This window comes from Choloepus didactylus, chromosome 10 (assembly GCF_015220235.1).
Source record: "Choloepus didactylus isolate mChoDid1 chromosome 10, mChoDid1.pri, whole genome shotgun sequence".
In the NCBI taxonomy this organism is placed as follows: Eukaryota; Metazoa; Chordata; class Mammalia; order Pilosa; family Megalonychidae; genus Choloepus; species Choloepus didactylus.
In genome coordinates, this window is record NC_051316.1 from 10,309,162 (window position 1) to 10,329,396 (window position 20,235).

The 20,235-nt window shown below is 44.3% G+C and overlaps 1 protein-coding gene across 4 annotated transcripts in view; it reads right to left on the bottom strand.

Moving 5' to 3' along the window:
* Window positions 1–18,638, bottom strand: part of FAM120A (family with sequence similarity 120A) — a 127,836-nt gene extending 109,198 nt beyond the window's left edge. Inside the window, exon 1 of one of the 4 annotated variants that reach the window (XM_037798601.1) lies at window positions 18,027–18,633. In XM_037798601.1, coding sequence (XP_037654529.1) covers window positions 18,027–18,500 — 474 coding nt within the window. In that variant the 5' untranslated portion in view covers window positions 18,501–18,633. Of the gene's footprint in view, window positions 1–16,462; window positions 16,502–18,026 lie in introns of those variants that run through there. The other 3 variants (XM_037798600.1, XM_037798602.1, XM_037798603.1) reach the window with 3 other exon arrangements.
* Window positions 18,639–20,235: the final 1,597 nt, after the last annotated feature.

Here is a 20,235-nt window from a genome sequence, read left to right on the forward strand (position 1 = left end):
ATCACCAAAAGTTGGTTCTTTGAGAAGATCAACAAGATTGACAAGCCCCTAGCTAGACTGACAAAATCAAAAAGAGAGAAGACCCATATAAACAAAATAATGAATAAAAAAGGTGACATAACTGCAGATCCTGAAGAAATTAAAAAAATTATAAGAGGATATTATGAACAACTGTATGGCAACAAACTGGATAATGTAGAAGAAATGGACAATTTCCTGGAAACATATGAACAACCTAGGCTGACCAGAGAAGAAATAGAAGACCTCAACCAACCCATCACAAGCAAAGAGATCCAATCAGTCATCAAAAATCTTCCCACAAATAAATGCCCAGGGCCAGATGGCTTCACAGGGGAATTCTACCAAACTTTCCAGAAAGAACTGACACCAATCTTACTCAAACTCTTTCAAAACATTGAAGAAAATGGAACACTACCTAACTCATTTTATGAAGCTAACATCAATCTAATACCAAAACCAGGCAAAGATGCTACAAAAAAGGAAAACTACCGGCCAATCTCCCTAATGAATATAGATGCAAAAATCCTCAACAAAATACTTGCAAATCGAATCCAAAGACACATTAAAAAAATCATACACCATGACCAAGTGGGGTTCATTCCAGGCATGCAAGGATGGTTCAACATAAGAAAATCAATCAATGTATTACAACACATTAAAAACTCGAAAGGGAAAAATCAATTGATCATCTCAATAGATGCTGAAAAAGCATTTGACAAAATCCAACATCCCTTTTTGATAAAAACACTTCAAAAGGTAGGAATTGAAGGAAACTTCCTCAACATGATAAAGAGCATATATGAAAAACCCATAGCCAGCACAGTACTCAATGGTGAGAGACTGAAAGCCTTCCCTCTAAGATCAGGAACAAGACAAGGATGCCTGCTGTCACCACTGTTATTCAACATTGTGCTGGAAGTGCTAGCCAGGGCAATCCGGCAAGACAAAGAAATAAAAGGCATCCAAATTGGAAAAGAAGAAGTAAAACTGTCATTGTTTGCAGATGATATGATCTTATATCTAGAAAACCCTGAGAAATCGACGATACACCTACTAGAGCTAATAAACAAATTTAGCAAAGTAGCGGGATACAAGGTTAATGCACATAAGTCAGTAATGTTTCTATATGCTAGAAATGAACAAACTGAAGAGACACTCAAGAAAAAGATACCATTTTCAATAGCAACTAAAAAAATCAAGTACCTAGGAATAAACTTAACCAAAGATGTAAAAGACCTATACAAAGAAAACTACATAACTCTACTAAAAGAAATAGAAGGGGACCTTAAAAGATGGAAAAATATTCCATGTTCATGGATAGGAAGGCTAAATGTCATTAAGATGTCAACTCTACCCAAACTCATCTACAGATTCAATGCAATCCCAATCAAAATTCCAACAACCTACTTTGCAGACTTGGAAAAGCTAGTTATCAAATTTATTTGGAAAGGGAAGATGCCTCGAATTGCTAAAGACACTCTAAAAAAGAAAACGAAGTGGGAGGACTTACACTCCCTGACTTTGAAGCTTATTATAAAGCCACAGTTGCCAAAACAGCATGGTACTGGCACAGATATAGACATATAGATCAATGGAATCAAATTGAGAATTCAGAGATAGACCCTCAGATCTATGGCCGACTGATCTTTGATAAGGCCCCCAAAGTCACTGAACTGAGCCATAATGGTCTTTTCAACAAATGGGGCTGGGAGAGTTGGATATCCATCTCCAAAAGAATGAAAGAGGACCCCTACCTCACCCCCTACACAAAAATTAACTCAAAATGGACCAAAGATCTCAATATAAAAGAAAGTACCATAAAACTCCTAGAAGATAATGTAGGAAAACATCTTCAAGACCTTGTATTAGGCGGCCACTTCCTAGACTGTACACCCAAAGCACAAGCAACAAAAGAGAAAATAGATAAATGGGAACTCCTCAAGCTTAGAAGTTTCTGCACCTCAAAGGAATTTCTCAAAAAGGTAAAGAGGCAGCCAACTCAATGGGAAAAAATTTTTGGAAACCATGTATCTGACAAAAGACTGATATCTTGCATATACAAAGAAATCCTACAACTCAATGACAATAGTACAGACGGCCCAATTATAAAATGGGCAAAAGATATGAAAAGACAGTTCTCTGAAGAGGAAATACAAATGGCCAAGAAACACATGAAAAAATGTTCAGCTTCACTAGCTATTAGAGAGATGCAAATTAAGACCACAATGAGATACCATCTAACACCGGTTAGAATGGCTGCCATTAATCAAACAGGAAACTACAAATGCTGGAGGGGATGTGGAGAAATTGGAACTCTTATTCATTGTTGGTGGGACTGTATAATGGTTCAGCCACTCTGGAAGTCAGTCTGGCAGTTCCTTAGAAAACTAGATATAGAGTTACCATTCGATCCAGCGATTGCACTTCTCGGGATATACCCGGAAGATCGGAAAGCAGTGACACGAACAGATATCTGCACGCCAATGTTCATAGCAGCATTATTCACAATTGCCAAGAGATGGAAACAACCCAAATGTCCTTCAACAGATGAGTGGATAAATAAAATGTGGTATATACACACGATGGAATACTACGCGGCAGTAAGAAGGAACGATCTGGTGAAACATATGACAACATGGATGAACCTTGAAGACATAATGCTGAGCGAAATAAGCCAGGCACAAAAAGAGAAATATTATATGCTACCACTAATGTGAACTTTGAAAAATGTAAAACAAATGGTTTATAATGTAGAATGTAGGGGAACTAGCATTACAGAGCAATTAAGGAAGGGGGAACAATAATCCAAAAAGAACAGATAAGCTATTTAACGTTCTGGGGATGCCCAGAAATGACTATGGTCTGTTAATTTCTGATGGATATAGTAGGAACAAGTTCACAGAAATGTTGCTATATTATGTAACTTTCTTGGGGTAAAGTAGGAACATGTTGGAAGTTAAGCAGTTATCTTAGGTTAGTTGTCTTTTTCTTACTCCCTTGTTATGGTCTCTTTGAAATGTTCTTTTATTGTATGTTTGTTTTCTTTTTAACTTTTTTTTTCATACAGTTGATTTAAAAAAGAAGGGAAAGTTAAAAAAAAAAAAAAAAAGAAAAACAAGGAAAAAAAAAAAAGATGTAGTGCCCCCTTGAGGAGCCTGTGGAGAATGCAGGGGTATTTGCCTACCCCACCTCGATGGTTGCTAACATGACCACAGACATAGGGGACTGGTGGTTGGATGGGTTGAGCCCTCTACCATAAGTTTTACCCTTGGGAAGACGGTTGCTGCAAAGGAGAGGCTAGGCCTCCCTATATTTGTGCCTAAGAGTCTCCTCCTGAATGCCTCTTTGTTGCTCAGATGTGGCCCTCTCTCTCTGGCTAAGCCAACTTGAAAGGTGAAATCACTGCCCTCCCCCCTACGTGGGATCAGACACCCAGGGGAGTGAATCTCCCTGGCAACGTGGAATATGACTCCCGGGGAGGAATGTAGACCCGGCATCGTGGGACGGAGAACATCTTCTTGACCAAAAGGGGGATGTGAAAGGAAATGAAATAAGCTTCAGTGGCAGAGAGATTCCAAAACGAGCCGAGAGATCACTCTGGTGGGCACTCTTACGCACACTTTAGACAACCCTTTTTAGGTTCTAAAGAATTGGGGTAGCTGGTGGTGGATACCTGGAACTATCAAACTACAACCCAGAACCCAGGAATCTCGAAGACAGTTGTATAAAAATGTAGCTTATGAGGGGTGACAATGGGATTGGGAAAGCCATAAGGACCAAACTCCACTTTGTCTAGTTTATAGATGGATGTGTAAAAAAGTAGGGGAAGGAAACAAACAGACAAAGGTACCCAGTGTTCTTTTTTACTTCAATTGCTCTTTTTCACTCTAATTATTATTCTTGTTATTTTTGTGTGTGTGCTAATGAAGGTGTCAGGGATTGATTTAGGTGATGAATGTACAACTATGTAATGGTACTGTAAACAATCGAAAGTACGATTTGTTTTGTATGACTGCGTGGTATGTGAATATATCTCAATAAAATGATGATTAAAAAAAAAAAAAAAAAAAGTAGGGGAAGGAAACAAACAGACAAAGGTACCCAGTGTTCTTTTTTACTTCAGTTGCTCTTTTTCACTCTAATTATTATTCTTGTTATTTTTGTGTGTGTGCTAATGAAGGTGTCAGGGATTGATTTAGGTGATGAATGTACAACTATGTAATGTTACTGTAAACAGTCGAAAGTACAATTTGTTTTGTATGACTGCGTGGTATGTGAATATATCTCAATAAAATGATGATAAAAAAAAAAAAAAAAAGGCCTAAGATCTGGGGAGTCAGGGTCTGACAAGTTGGTCTTTCTCTTGTCCTTCCGAATGTCCTTCACCCTCCCGTCCCCTCCAGTGTCATTCTACTCGCACACTTATTTATGTTTCTCCTCTTCCAGGCCTTCCAACTCCTGGCTCTGACTGCCATAATACAATGAAGTTCGTATTTCGAGTTCTTTAATTTTAGAAGTAAAGCTTATTAAAGATAAAGTTGAGAAAATTTTCATTCTGAACTCCCAAAAAGTGTAAAGAAACTTTAAAAAATGAAGGCCAGAAACTACTTACTTATAGGTAGCCCTCAGAAGAGGGTAAAACCATAATGCGAACCAGAATTTGAATTACGAGCTGCCTGACTGTGGAACCTCCATCCCAGGCTATAACTGTGGAGACTCTATGGCATTCTAAAAGCATGTGCTCGGATGAATTTTTCTTATGGCTGCCATTACCACTGTATCAAAGTGCAAGCTTTCGATTAAGGAAGTGACGTGCTAATAAAACTCCTTATGTAAACGATACGGAGCACCACCTCGTAGGGGATGAGGGAGCTGCGATCCAACCCAACACCCCAGACAGGTACGGGGGTGTGTAGGAGTCACGAAGCCCCTCAGCTTTACCCTCTCTGGAAACAGGACAGAGGCAACATGTGTAGAAAACCTCATGCGGCTGGCAAAACCGTCCTGTTTTTGGTCCCAATGAAGTATCTCATAATGATAATTTTACGCTACTGCAAATTTGCCACAGAATTCTAGGTAAATCTTTCTCAAAACCTCAGTAGCTTTGTTTCATCATGAAAAAAGAAGATATACCAAAGCTCAGTACTTTTAGCAGAAATAATGCCTGAAATTTCTCACACTTACTTTCCAAGTCCAATTATTTATTAATGCTTTGAAAAGCAGCTATGAGGACAATCAGAACTAAAGCCTAACACTCTTTCTTACTCCTAATCTTCAGTGAAGAAACATTCCTACAATGAAGTTTTTATGCCTCTGGCACCAGAAGGATGAACAACTCCAAGGCTTACTTCCTTTCTGCACCTCCATTTCTTCACCTGCAAAAATAACAGTATTCCCCCAACTCATAGTGTGCATTGATGGTTTAGGAGTGTCTCCCACACAGCTCAGAATCATTCACGAATGGTAAGCACCGTGTAAACGTCAGATAAATTTATTTTCAAGCAAGCTTATATGAAAAAGGATCTGCCTCTTCACATTTTTCACAAAGGATTTGAAACACTATGGGTTGTGTGACATAAAGACATAAAGCAAAATACTGAATGCAGTTTTTCTTTAGAATAATTTTACACCAGCTCAGGAATAACATGACATACCCTCTAGCCAGCTAACCAGATTTATAAAATAAAAGTCAAACTGAACGAGAGAAACTAAGATGGCGGCTAGGTGAGACAGGACGAAGGAACATCTCTGTGAGAAACACTAGATAAGGACCAGAGAGTGACCCAGAAGACCGGTTACAGCGATGCGCCAGCTGGACGAGATCTGCTAGTTCCCAGGGGCTGTATACTTGGTGAAACTGGGAGCCTGCATTCTGAAACGAGTGAGTAATCTGGCTGGAAGTCCCGCAGCCGCGCAGTGATCTGGGGAAGCCAGGGTTTGGCGTCTGGAGACTGACGGGCTCTTTTAATAAAAAAAAAAAAATAAAAGGGAAAAACCCAGAAGCGGCTGCAGCTGCGATTGTGGGAACCACGCAGTAAAACACAGCAAGAGGGGGCTGGGCCGGCCTTTCGGTGTCTGGCCTGGAAGATAGCCTGCTGCAGATATCCCTGGGGCCGGGGGGAACGGAGGGGAGAGCCAGAAGCTGAAAGAAACCCCGTGGCTAGCAGCTCGCTCCTAGGAGGACTGGATAAACTCCTGCCTGGGACCGTGCCCACAGCCCAGAGCCCCGCCAGTTGTCCCAGATCTGGGAAGGAGGAACTATGAGAGGAGGGGGGTGTGGAGATGCCCCGTTCGGCCATTTTTGCATCAGGCTGAAAGCGAGCCGGCTCGGCCCGGCGGCCTGGGGCTTCCCTTGACGGACAGCGCGCACTGGTGACGTAGCATGGCATTCCCTCGGCAGAGGTCCTGGAGGATCATGTCTGGGCGGGGGGACCCGCTCGAAGAACCCAGGGACACTACGCCAAGTCCGGTGGTTTGTGGGACAGCAAGAGAGAGGGGCTGGGGCTGAAATGAAATGAAGGCTTGGACTCTCGTGGTGGCCTTGAATCTCCGGGAACCGGGGGGATTTGAATATTGAGGCTGTCCTTCCTCCCTGGCCACCCATACAAGTGCCCCGCATTCAGGGAGGACGGCTCCAGCAACACACCCAGGCTGAGTTCTCCGGCTGGACCCCACAAGAATCATTTCCCCACACACTGCAGGGACAAGGTGGAGAATGACTTGAGAGGTATAGGTGACTCACAGATGCCATCTGCTGGTTAGTTAGAGAAAGTGTACGTCACCAAACTGTGTTTCTGAAAAATTAGATAGGTCTTTTTTTTTTTACAAATTGAAAGAACCCTGTCGAGCAGAGCAAATGCCAAGAGGCCAAAAACAACAGAAAATCTCAGTGCATATGATAAAACCAGACTATACGGAGAATCCAACTCCAAACACACAAATCAACTTATCAGAAGAAACAAAGTTCCTCGCAGAATTAATCAAAGAAATACAATCGAGAAATGAAAACATGGCAAAGGATTTAAAGGACATCAAGAAGACCATGGCCCAAGATATAAGTGACATAAAGAAGACCCTAGAAGAGCATAAAGAAGACATTGCAAGAGTAAATAAAAAAATAGAAGATCTCATGGAAATAAAAGAAACTGTTGGCCAAATTAAAAAGACTCTGGATATTCACAATACAAGACTAGAGGAAGCTGAACAATGTCTCAGTGTCCTAGAAGTCCACAGAACAGAAAATGAAAGAACAAAAGAAAGAATGGAGAAAAAAATTGAAAAAATTGAAATGGATCTCAGGGAAACAACAGATAAAATAAAACGTCCAAACTTAAGACTCATTGGTGTCCCAAAAAAGGAAGAGAAGGGTAAAGGTCTAGAAAGAGTATTCAAAGAAATTGTTGGGGAAAACTTCCCCAACCTTCTACACAATATAAATACACAAAGCAAAAATGCCCAGCGAACTCCAAATAGAATAAATCCAAATAAACCCACTCTGAGACATATTTCGATCAGACTCTCAAATACTGAAGAGAAGGAGCAAGTTCTGAAAGCAGCAAGAGAAAAGCAATTCACCACATACAAAGGAAACAACATAAGACTAAGTTGTGACTACTCAGCGGCCACCATGGAGGCGAGAAGGCAGTGGCATGACATATTTAAAATTCTGAGAGAGAAAAATTTCCAACCAAGAATACTTTATCCAGCAAAACTCTCCTTCAAATTTGAGGGAGAGCTTAAATTTTTCACAGACAAACAAATGCTGAGAGACTTTGCCAATAAAAGACCTGCCCTACTTCAGATTCTAAAGGGAGCCCTACCGACAGAGAAACAACAGAAAGGAGAAAGAGATATAGAGAATTTTAAGAGAAATATATAGTACCTTACATCCCAAAGCACCAGGAGACTCATTTTTCTCTAGTGGTCACGGATCTTTCTCCAGAAGGGACCATAAGCTGGGACATAAAACAAGCCTCAAGAAATTTAAGGAAAAAAAAAAAAAAAAAAGAATATTCTCAAAGCACATTCTCTAACCACAATGGAATACAAATAGAAGTCAATAATTTTTGAACTGTAACTCCACTATTTACTTCCTACATGATATAAATTACACAAACTCTAATGACAAATCAGTGGTTTTGAACTCAATGTAAAATATGTAATTTTAGACCACTATATAAAGGTGGGGGAATGGAAGAGTACAGGAACATAGTTTATGTGTCCTATTGAAATGAAGGTGGTATCAAAGAAAAAAAAGATTGATATGGATTTAAGAGGTTAATTTTAACCCCCACAGCAAACACAAAGAAATTACCAGAGAATATAACCATAGAGATGAAATGTAGAGTTTGGGTTAAGAGAAATGGGGGAAGGGGCAATGGAAAGTTAAGAAATGAGGGTGGAGTTGCTGTTTGAGGTGAAGGGAAATTTCTAGTAATAGATGGTGGGAAAGAGCATTATAACATTCTAAAGGTGATTAATCCCACTAATGGAAGGCTAGGGAGGGGGTGGAATGGGAAGATTTAGGCTGTATATATGTTTCCACAGCTGAAAAAATAAATAAATAAATAAAAATTTAAAAAAGACAGTCTAAATAGATGATGACTGAATGCCAAGGATGAAATTGGATGAGATTGGAGGATAGAGGACAGGTGGCCCAAAGGGACACAGTTGAGACATAAGGTAAAGGAAATATAGAATGTAAGCTTTGTATCATTGTTGAATCTCTTGTACTTCATAGCTACGCTTAATGGGATTGCATAAAAGAATGTTCTTGTTCATGGGAAGTGGATACGTGAATTATAGTGTATGTTCAAGGATGTTTGTGGCTAGCTCTCATATGTTCAGAAGACAGAGCAATGATGATGGATGACAGACAGGGAGGGAGGGAAAGAAATAGCGATGTGACAGCATGTTAAGGTTGGTGGATTGAGCTATCGGGGGAGGGGGGTCAGGGTATGATGGAATTCTTTGTATGGGGTTAGCATTGTTTTTGCAACTGTTCCTATAACTTTGAATTTATTTCAAAATTTAAAAAATGAATAAACAAATAACAATTAAAAAAAAAAGTCAAACTGAACATAAGACAATGAGTCAACCTAAATTACTTTGTTAAAAAATCTCAGGCTTTGATCTTTATCCAACATACAGCTAAATTCTAATCAACAGGTATTAGGAAGGTAAAACTTACTCTCAGACTACTTACTGTCTATCCTAATCCAGCTGAACAGTGAGAACATAAAAGTCAACTCTAATTTGGTGGAAGATTTTTGTTTATTTTACAAGGTCAATTTAAACATTACGGCATACGTTAGCAACGTCTCTACGTAAGAAATATCTCCCCCTCAGGAAAACTGAAATCATAGCTGAACAAGCTTATCTTACATATCTTTCATTTATTCTGTAAGAATTGGTTACGTTGGTCTTAAAAGCAAGGAAAAATAATATCTTTTCAAATAAAGGAATGGATGTCATAAGAGAAATGTGTATTAGACATTACAAGCTTTGAAAATAAATAAAATGACAAAAGGAGAGCAAAAGGGAATGAACATATCATTTCTATTTGGTATCTATTTAGCCTACTGTACTGATCTCCTAAGGACTCAGCTGAATCCCAATGATAGTATTCTTGTCCAAAACTTAATTCCAGAACACACTATGACATGAAAACTTAAATTACAGACTTTAGGAAGTTGAACCTCACAATGACACCATTTATTTCAAGGTGGTGACACCTGCCAACTCCTTACTGGAGCATTTTCTGGCTAATCTAGGTACAGGAGACAGAATGCAGTGGCACCGAGCACCACGTAGTCAGTGGACAAGGGACTGTCCAACCCACAGCCTGCACTGGCTTGTGGCCACAGCTCGCTGAGATGTTCTGCCTTGAACGATGAGCAATTCACCCCAGACCTATAAGAAGTCAGCCCTCCACCCCACAGGTAAAATACCAATAAGATAAGTTCATTCAGTCCAAGGAAGTTAATCCATTCCAGACACAACTGGGAAATGCCAAATGAGTGGGGCACAGAAGCAATGTTTCTAAATCGCAGTTCCTTAATGACTCCAGTATGGATTATACAGAGATGATATATATGCAGATTTATCATCCACATTGAAATATAAACTTACCATCTTGGCAGATAATTCAGGGTGTCAAGTTCAACTCTATACTGTTGCTAAGAAGCCTAGAAACAATGTTTGATACAGCCAGGTATAATGAGAAAAGATGGCTACATGCAGCCAATCTCCCTAAGCTGTCGCCCCTTTTATGGCTCCCACATAGCTCCTAAATTAAGAAGCATAAAAAGGTTAATCAAAGATAAAACAGCTGCACCAAGTGGCCAAGCTAAGACTACTAACTTATCTTTAGAATTGACTCTGACTCTGTGGATTGGAAAATTTAATCTCTCTGTCATTATGTTGCCTTGCACAGGAGGACCGTAACAATTGAGTCTGGAATTGACTTATTCATCCATTCACCAAATATTTTTTGAACACCTATCATACATCAGGTATTGTTTTAAGAGGCAGATTCACAGGCAAAGTCTTCAAGGGACTTATTTTCTAGAGAAAACAGGAAAAGAAGTAAAAATGAAATGAGACCAGCTATATCATGAGATGTCCGGAGAATTGTATAATACTTTTTTTACCTGAACTGATTCAATTATATGTTTAATTGCTTTATTTAGAAGTTTTGATCTATAAATCCATTAGAAAATAAGTCTAATTTTTCAAAATTTGAAATAACTTCTTTCCATATTACATGGTATTTGACATTTATTCCTAGGGTCAAAGGCTGGAATACATGTTTCCATTAGTGTAAGTTTCTTTCCTTCAGTACACGTTTCAGAAAACAAAATGAAGAATAATCTGGAGCCAAAGATAGGGTGTGTAAAATTAGTATTTTAATTCAGGAAACTAAGTTGTGATTTTGATTACTTCTTTTCCTAGTGGGCTTAAAAATCCCTATTTCAAACATTTACATGGCTTTACAAGGGCGTTAAGTTTAGGATCCTTGGGTCAGTAACACAGGGTTGCTAACCTCAGCACTGTTGGCATTTGGGGCTGGTTGATTCTCTGCTGTGGGGTTTACCCTGTGCACTAAAGGTGTTCAGCAGCACCCCTGGCCTCGACCCACCAGATGCCAGGGGCACCCCTCAGTCGTGACCACTAAGAATGTCTGCAGACATTGTCAAATGTCCCCTGGAGGGCAAAAATCACCCCCCGCTGAGAACCACTCACCGGCCTTCACTGTCAAAATACCCAGTGGCCTTGCGTAGTTACGGGGAGATCCACGCACGGGTAGGTAGGGGTACACAGACCACAGTGAAGTCCCATCGCAAATATAGGTGGTGCTTTACAGTTGCTTCTGGCCCACTTTTTGGAGTATCAGAAGAGACTCCCTGTGGGAAGATGGCATTTGAGATGGGCTTTGAAGTACGAGTAGAATTTTGACAGGCAAGACGAAATGGCATAACCAAAAGGTGGGAAGCCGGACATTTCTTGGGGACCTAGTGGCAGTTTGGTTGGTAAAGGAGAGGAACTGTGAGGCAGAAAGGAAGGTAGGATGGGGTCAGATGGTAGGAGGGCCCTAAAAGCCAGAATAAGTTTGGACTTACAGAATCTGTCCAAAGCTTCTGAGCAGGAGAGTGACCTAACTGAAGAGTTGGCAGGTCACACTGATAACGGTGTATAAGATGAGTCTGACTGGTGGGGACACAGGAAGTGGGGAGACCTGGGGGCTCCAGCGGCAATTTTGACTGCTACCCACAGTAAGAAAAACGTTTCATGAAATGGTATTTACTCTTACTATATGTTTTGCACTCTATTTTCTGTTCTATTTTATTCTATATCATTAAAGAAAAAAAGAATGCTGGTATACACTCAATACTTTGATTTCGTGACCCACCAGTGGGTTTGCAAAATATTTGTGAGACCATTTTGGTAAACCCGCTAAGTTTGTATGTCGAGGATATCAGAAATGAGGAACAGAATGAGGAGGGAGAGACTAGTGAGGCAGAACGAACTGAGGTGGACTTGCCGTTATTCTACGGACTGGCCGGATGGGGTGATGAAACGCCAAGGGTGAATGTGGGGTAACTCTGAAGTGGGGGACCACTACGTTCAGAAGGGCAAGGGCTGAAAGTGAAATCAAAACAGATGGGGTGAGTGGAGGATGGTGAAAAGCAAAAAAGAGAATGAAGAGTAACTCAGTATGGGTAAGATTAGAAGAGATACAGGAAACAGAAGGGGATTTTGAGTTTGGAGGTCTTACAGGTGGTGTCTTTTTAAAATCTAATTATAGGGTCTAAACTGTGGGACAGCTAAAGTGAAACTAAAACAGTGGCTGGAGTTAAGGAATCTGGAGGCCAGATCAGGGAGGAGAACTGTCAGTTTGTTAGGGAGAATGGGACCTGGGGGAAACTTTCTTTCTAAGCTTGCTGAAGGTAGTAAAGTTGTGGAAACAGTGAGAAGCTGTTAGCTGCTGAATAAAATCAACTTCTATTAGGTGGTATCACCCTCAAAAGGACTATGAGAAGGAACAATGTATAATAGAGAAGGCCAAGAGAATCATGACACTTATGGAAAGTCGTATTTCAGTCATCCCAGGAAATTGGAGTGTTTGGATAACAGAAAAGGGTTCAAAGAGGCAGGTGGGAAGAGACAGAGTGGGATTTGATTAAGTCTACTTTTAACTTGGGGAATTTTAACTAGCATAACCGTGGATAAAGATTAGTGCTGAAATCACAGAATTAGTGGCCCCCAAACTGACTCCAGCCCGGAGCCCTGTTTTGTTCAGCTCCAACAATATTCTTAAAATGGGATGATTTCAAATAATAATCTGAATCTTTCTTGAAAAATCTGAAAGCCTGGCAATACTGGCTCAATAGTCCTGTATGTCTTTTAAAACATGCACACCCTTGGATCTACCAAATGTGTGTGCATGCCTGTACACCAAGCACAGAGGTTGGCTAACTTATGGAACACTGTGCAGGCTTTCAAAAAAAATTAGAACAATACATATAAACACGGACCGATTTTTTTTTTTTTTACACACAGGTAGAAACTACTGAATAATGTGTAGTGTGATCCCAATGTTAAAATTAGAACTATATTTTTGGTAAAATATAATGTATAAAACATATATTGGAAAAGATATGGAAAGATCTACAACCAAACTATTCCCAGTGGTTATTTATGAATAAAGAAATCAGATTCTCCATTGGGAGAAACAAATTTTGAATAGCGAATACTAAAATTTTGTAATAACAATGCAGTTTCCTTGCTACTTTTTTCTTTACTTTGGGTTCTGAAGTAGTCAGGCAGGACTCAACAAGTGTTTCATCCAAACTGCCTAAAAAAATGCAGTTGTACAAATATGCATTTGTTGACCTTATGTGTGTTAAAACTGGTAGAGTGGGGGAAATAAATGAAATACACTAACTGGATGATTAGATGGAGTTATAATATTGTCACCTGTGAACCTCAAGAACTCCCTGGGGGATTAAAGGTCTTTAAGGTGCTGTCAGTTTCGGTGTTGACTGAGGGGTGCTTTCCCACTCCAATGGAAAACCTGTAGAGTGTTCCGCTTTTGGCACTGACCTGGGGGTGAACTGTGGGCGGCAAGCCTCCCGAGTATGCTTACATAATGACACTGAACTTTGACTCGTGTCGCACTTCCCTCTTGAAGGTTTCTAGTTCCTGTGTCCAGATATCGCTTGATGTGCAGAACCCCTTTTTCTCTCCCCTGTAAAATGGGGTCCCATGGTGCTATGAGGAGTAAATGAGCAGACGTGCATGAAGGAGGACTGGGAAGGACCTGGTACCACACAAGTTCCTCCTTTCCCACCAAGTACACGAGTAAAGAGACTGTCATCCCCAAACATACATGCTAACCGTGAAACTCTTACACCATAGTCCAATCTCACATTCTTCCGCTGACTTGAAAAATGAACTCGGCTTTATTTAAAATCTAAACAGAGCCACCAGAGTACTGACTTCACCTACCTCCCCCAGAAGCAAATTCAGGACAAGAAGCAGAGGGCTACGCCGTGACCCCACATCGACACCCCAAGTCCTGCAGCAGGAAAGTGGACGCAGGCTCCGGTGATCCAATGCCACCAAGATGTTTAAATAAACAGAAGTCACTCACCAAAGTTGCAAAGGTTTTGACTGCTTAAAGCACAAGGAGAGTCTCTTCCAGTAACTAGCAAAAGCCAAACCGAGGTTATGCTGTTGAGTGACAGAAACCAAATTAGCTGACGTGCAGGCCAATTTCTAATAAAAAAATAAAATTATTACTCTACAGAAAAAAAAAAAACAATTATTATTCTTTCCAAGAAACAGTCTTCCAAATCAAAAAGAGATTTCTGTAAGCAAAGGTGACAGGAAGTCAGGTCTTTCTGCCAATTTACAAAACACTAGAGAAAGGCAGTAGGAGGGTACATTTTCGTTAACAGGAATGTCCCATTTACCCAACATTATGTATAGTGAGGGGTAAAGGTCCATTCCTTTGCCAAATTTTAAATTTCATTTTATTGGTAAAAAAAAAAGTGTGCATATATGTGTGTGTGTGTGTGTGTGTGTGTGTGTGTGTGTGTATATATATATATATATATATCTTCATACAGTAAAAGTAAATTTGTTTACTTTTGGTATGTAGCTCTATGAACTTTAATACAAGTTACTACCATGACAATCAGGATACAGAACAGTGTCATCACCCCCAAAACCTCCTCCTGCCATCCTTTCAAAGGCGTCCTCTCCTCCTACCCAGCCTCTGGCAGAGACAGATAACTGCATCCTCTGGTCTCCATCACCACAGCTCCATCTTTAGGAGAAAGTCACACAGACAGACTCCTACAGTATGTAACCTGTTGAGCCTAGCTTCTTTCCCGCAGCATGAAGCCTTAAAGGTCCGTGTGAGTTGCTGCATGGATCAGTTGGCCATCCTTCTTATGGCTGAGGCGTATTCCACAGTTGCAACGTACCACGGTTTAACCAGGCACCCACCAAAGCAGCTGATGACAACATTCAAGTGTCCTTTTGGAGGGAAGAGAAGTCTTCACTGGGCAGATCTCTCAGAGGGACGCTGCCAGATGATGTGGGAAATGAGTGTTTCACTTTATCCTGTGCTGCATAGCAGCTGTGCCTCTTTGCATTCCTCTCAGCACTGTGTGAGAGAATTCTAACTCCACATCCTCGCTAGCACTTGGTATTGACAGTAGTTTTAACCTTAGCCATTCTCCTCAGTGTGTAGTGAGATCTCGTCCACTTAATGGGCATCCTTTTTTAGAGCTTCCCCTGTTTTCACATTTGATATCCAACAAATAAGAATAAAGTGGGTTCTACTAGGGCAGGCGGGGCAGGGTGGGGGGGAACCCAGCAAACAAAGCAAAACAGACCAGAGTTGCCAAGTCACCCTGTTGGTGGAGGCCTGGCTCTTCCCGACAGGCCCCGCGGCCCCAGCCTGGAGGCAGTAGGGAGGAGGCTTCCAGTGTGGCCACCAGTTAATGAATAAGCAGGAAACACCACAAGCCCTTTCCATGGGCCCAGAGGCCTGGGCACCCAGCTCCAACCTTGTCCAGTGCTACCTGACAAGGGTCAGCAGCAGGGCCATATCCACTGGCAATAGGCAGCTTTTAACAGCACCCGCTGCTTCAGGCCCTTCAACAGAGACCTCAAGACAAAGTTTTCTAACTGACTCAAGACCATCCTTAGAGAATAAACACTGCACCACCCTTGGGGGCTGCTGAAGTACACAGGGCGGGTTTCCTTTTTTCTAAAATAGCCCCAGAATTATGTCGGCTTTTTATCGCTTTTCTTTCTTTCTTTCTCTCTTTCTCTTTCTCTCTCTCTCTCTGTGCAGTCTCTGAGGGAGAGAACTTTAAAGGATTCTTCAACCAGGAAAGCGAACTTTTTTTTACTTTTTTCTTGGTCCTTGTACCTAAACTTTCTGACCTCTCATTTGGCTGCTGAGAAATTTCTAGCAGTTAAATATCTTAAGTGTTTTCCAAAAAGGTAAGCATGCCAGGTAAGTGGGTCACTACTAAATTAATCTGGATAAGGAACACTACACAGTGATTCTAGACCAGGTGTTAAGAGTTGATGAAATGCAAAACACTTATAGACAAAATAAGATTGTATCCCAAAACCTAAGTCTAAGAGATTCTCTTAAACTTAGTTTCCAAACACTTATTCACACACTGGTCAAAATTCCAAGTATTTACTTGGTCTACGAGACATTCTAAGGGGCACAAAGATAAATAAAACACAACTTGACAATTAGAAATTATTCAACAGTTCTTTAAAAACATACAGTGGCCACGTAGACACTGACTCTGATCATAAGTAGTATTACACTGCTCCTCTGAATGTCCCTTGACTAAGGGAAGGCGACAGGCAGCGTATTAGCAAAAGCAAAATAACTGAAGCTCACCGTGTCTTTTAAGTATTCAGCCATGAACACGAGGAAATTAGAAGTGCTTCTCTATCTCCTGGAGGTGTATCACCTCTGATAAATGACCCTGCCTTACTTCTTATTTCTGGGAGACAGGCTCAAATTCAGCAAACACAATCCCACCCGGACAACCCTCCCTGCCATCCCGACTTGCCTGGAGGATCGGCAAGGCTGGGTGGCTGCCATGCTCATAGGCCAATCACTACTCTCCCGGGCGCCTCGACCCACAGACTTAAAATCCACTCACCAATTGCAACAGGCTCCAGGGTGGGACTTCCGCTTTCATTTTAGGCTCAACTACTACCATATCATCTCCAGCAGAGGCAATCATGGAGAGCAAAAAATCTCATTAAACTTTGAGCTCAGCCACACTCTCAGGCAGAAATAAAAGAAAGACAAACAAGCTGGAAGGCACAGAGTGGCCAAAGTTGGAAACCCCAAACAGCCCCCCAAAACTGTTTTCTAAACAAAACACTGCAGAGGAGAAAGCAATCAAAACCTGAAGTCAAGAGCTCACTGATCTACATGTAACTTTCCAGTCACTCCTGGGTCCTAAAGTTCTCCTTTGGCCCGGTTTCAGCTGAGGGGCCCTCTGCCAGAAGGACAGCAGAGAGCCTGATAACGTTAAGCTCTGATTACTGAAGGTCACTGAGCATTTACCAGGCACAAGGAAAAGAAGTCCTGCAAATTCGTGCCTGCCTCTCCTGGTGCAAACGTCTCCAAATTCATGGTCTCTTAGCTTCTGATTACCAACTACTTCTGTCACATTAACTCCACAAAACCGAAACATTTTTAAAGGGCTCTTTTTCCCCCTCTTCTCAAACAGCCTCTAAGCCCCAGAATTCACAACATTCTATCAATTCTTCAGCTCGAACATGAAATCGCAGAGACTCTCTACAGCCCTGCGATGATGAGAATAACCCACTGACCCTTGTGCGAGTTTCGCTGTCACCCACGCTGAGGCCGTCCGGGAACGCAGCAGCTCTCCCGCACGGGATCCAGCTTCTCGCCGCCGGCCTAGGGGAGTCCGCCCTGCCTAGGACTATGTACCTCTCGCTCCAACCAACAAACCTGTTGCTGAGACAGAAAAAAGTGCGAAATTCCGCACATACGTTTCCTTGCAGCTGCAGCTTGGCCAACGCGGCCGCCTCGGGGCGCAAGGTGGACCCTCCGGTTTATTAGAGACCATGACCCTGCCTTCCCCACGTTTTGACCTGGGGGCTTATTTACCAACCCGCGGGCGCTCCCAGGGAAACCTGTTGACCCACCGAGCACAAAAGACCACGAGAGAAAACTTGCAAGGCTGCCGGCCCCGAGGTCCTCGGGGGAGGTGGCGGGGGGGGACCCCGGCCAAGGTGTCCTCCATCCTTCTCGGGGCCCCTGAAGGCCTAGGGGAAACTTTTCCGTCGGGGAGCTCCACCACCCCACTTCCAAGAGTGGAAAGAGCAAAAGGAGTTGGCGGGCGCGCCCGCGGGCTGCCCCCTCTCCCCTCGTCCCTCGCCGCGTCCTGCGCACGGCGGAGACCCCCGGGCCAGGGCCCTACCTTGATGTGGAAGCGGATGAGCGCCAGGCGGATGCAGTGGGCCATGCAGACGGGCGGCAGGAACCAGACCTTGGGCGGCGGCGTGCCCTTGTTCTGGACATGGCTGACGATCTGCTGCGCCGTCTGGCGCTCGTTGCCCTGCCGCTTGACCCACTCGTGCAGCCGGGCCTTCTCCAGAGCGCCGTTGAAGAAAACGAAGAGCTCGATGTTGCCGTGGAAGCAGGCCTTGGCCAGCGCCGCCAGGTAGCCGAGCATGTGGTTCCACTGGCCGCCGCTCACCCAGTCCGTGTAGAAGCCGCCGTAGAGGCGGTGCAGGCAGTTGTCGGCGTCGACGAGCAGGCGCAACGGCGTCTGCGGGGGCCGCTGCCGCCCGCCGCCCACCAGGCTGCCCCGGGCCAGCTTCTGCAGCTCCACCGGCACCACGGCGCTCGGGCAGTGTTTCTCGATGTAGTCCTGGAAGCCCTGCACGCCCATGGCGGCGGCGGCGCTGGCGGCGGCGGGAGGCGGGCGGGCCCAAGGCGGCGGCGGGCCCGTGGCGCTCGGCTCTCCGCGGCCCGGCGGGCGGCGGCGGCGGCGGCGGCGGTGGGGGGCGCGGAGGCCGGGGCGGCGGCGGCGGCGGGCGAGGGCCGGGGCGCGCGGGCGGCGGCGCTCTAGGGGGGGCTGGGGCGCGTCGGGGGCGCGCTCATGGCCGCCATGTGCGGCTGCCTCCCAGGGCCGCGTCTGGGGAGGGATCTGCCGCCGCCGCCGCTGCCGCCGCTCCGAGGCCGAGGCTGAGGCTGCCGCTCGGCGGGCGGGCGGGGCGGAGGGCGGGCCGGCGGCGCTGACGCACAGCCGCAGCGGCGCGGGAAGGACGCCCGGCGGGCCCGGCGGAAGAGGCGGCGCCGCGGGCAAGGGTGGGCGTGAGGGCGGCCCGGCCGCGGCCCGGCCCCGCGCGGGCGGGGAGAGCGCCGGGGCGGCGCGCGGGCGGGGAGGGCGCGCCCCCGGCGCCGCGGCCGTTGGCGCCTGCGGGGTCGCGGACCGCGCACGCCGGGGTCACGGGCGCGCCACGGAGCTTGCGCCGCGCCGGCCGGGTCGGGGGTGGGGGGTGACGAGGACGTGCGCGCGCGCGCCGCAGGCCGCCGCTGCCGCGAGGCTCCGTTGTCGTGCCCGCGCCCGCCCCGGCGCGCGCATCCTCCGCGCGGCCCCGCGGCCTTTCCGTAACTTTGCAGAAGGCAGCGTGGAGAAGTTGCTCCTGGAGTTTGCAACTCGCTCTGGGAGGAGAAGTGAGCGGAAAGTGGCCGCTCTCCAATTTCGAGAAACGAAAATGCTGTGACCTGCCTTGGGGACTGGGGTCCCGAAGACAGAAATTTCACAATTTACCGTCTTGCACTAGCGATCTGAATTGCAATCGTCTTTTTATCTTATTTAGGAAATAAAACTCCCCTGCTCCTGGTTGTTCACGCGACAGTTGCGTTTCAGAAACCTAGAAAGTGACTTTGGGGCAGATCCACCCACGCTAGACCTTAGTTTTTATTGCATCTTCCTGGGAAAGGATAAGGCCCTGCTGGGTAGCTCCAACTGCGACCTCTCTTTGGAACTGCCTGTTGCAGAGAAGGGAGTTTTAGCTTTGAACCCATTCACATTAGTTTGTTTTTGTTTTTGTTTTTGTTTTTGTTTTTGCCTGAAGTCGCCCTGGTTTGGCTTTATCACCTGTAAAAATTGCATGGCCCGGACGCTTTGATGTCTGGATAGAAATGTAAGAAAATCACAGGAGAGACATTTTAAAAATTATAGGCCCATCATGGCATGTGGAATGTCTCCTTCTTATTCGGTTCCAACCGTGAAACGGCCCAGCTTCAGCTTTCCTGGGGCTTGTGGAGCTCCTTCTCAGGAGAGTGAGTTAAATCCTGTTGTCATTTTAGTAGCATCATCTGGAAGAAGATCCCAAATTTAAGCTCTGCTCCAAAGCTGCAGTACTTGCTTTCTAAAACGAGGTTAGGCTGGCCGGATCCTGCAAGAGCTTTCCTGGGACAAGGCACGGGTCCTGCCCTATCTCTAGGGTCCTAGAATTGCTAGAAGTTTCTGCTCGCAGGGAGAACCACCCTCACCCCCAGACGTCATCTGATTCAACCCCAAGCCCTGCTGGCCCTCCTTTGGCCTGATCCTCAAGGACCCCTATACTTATTTGATTATTGTAAATTATTTTATTTTGAAATTTTTAGTCAAACCT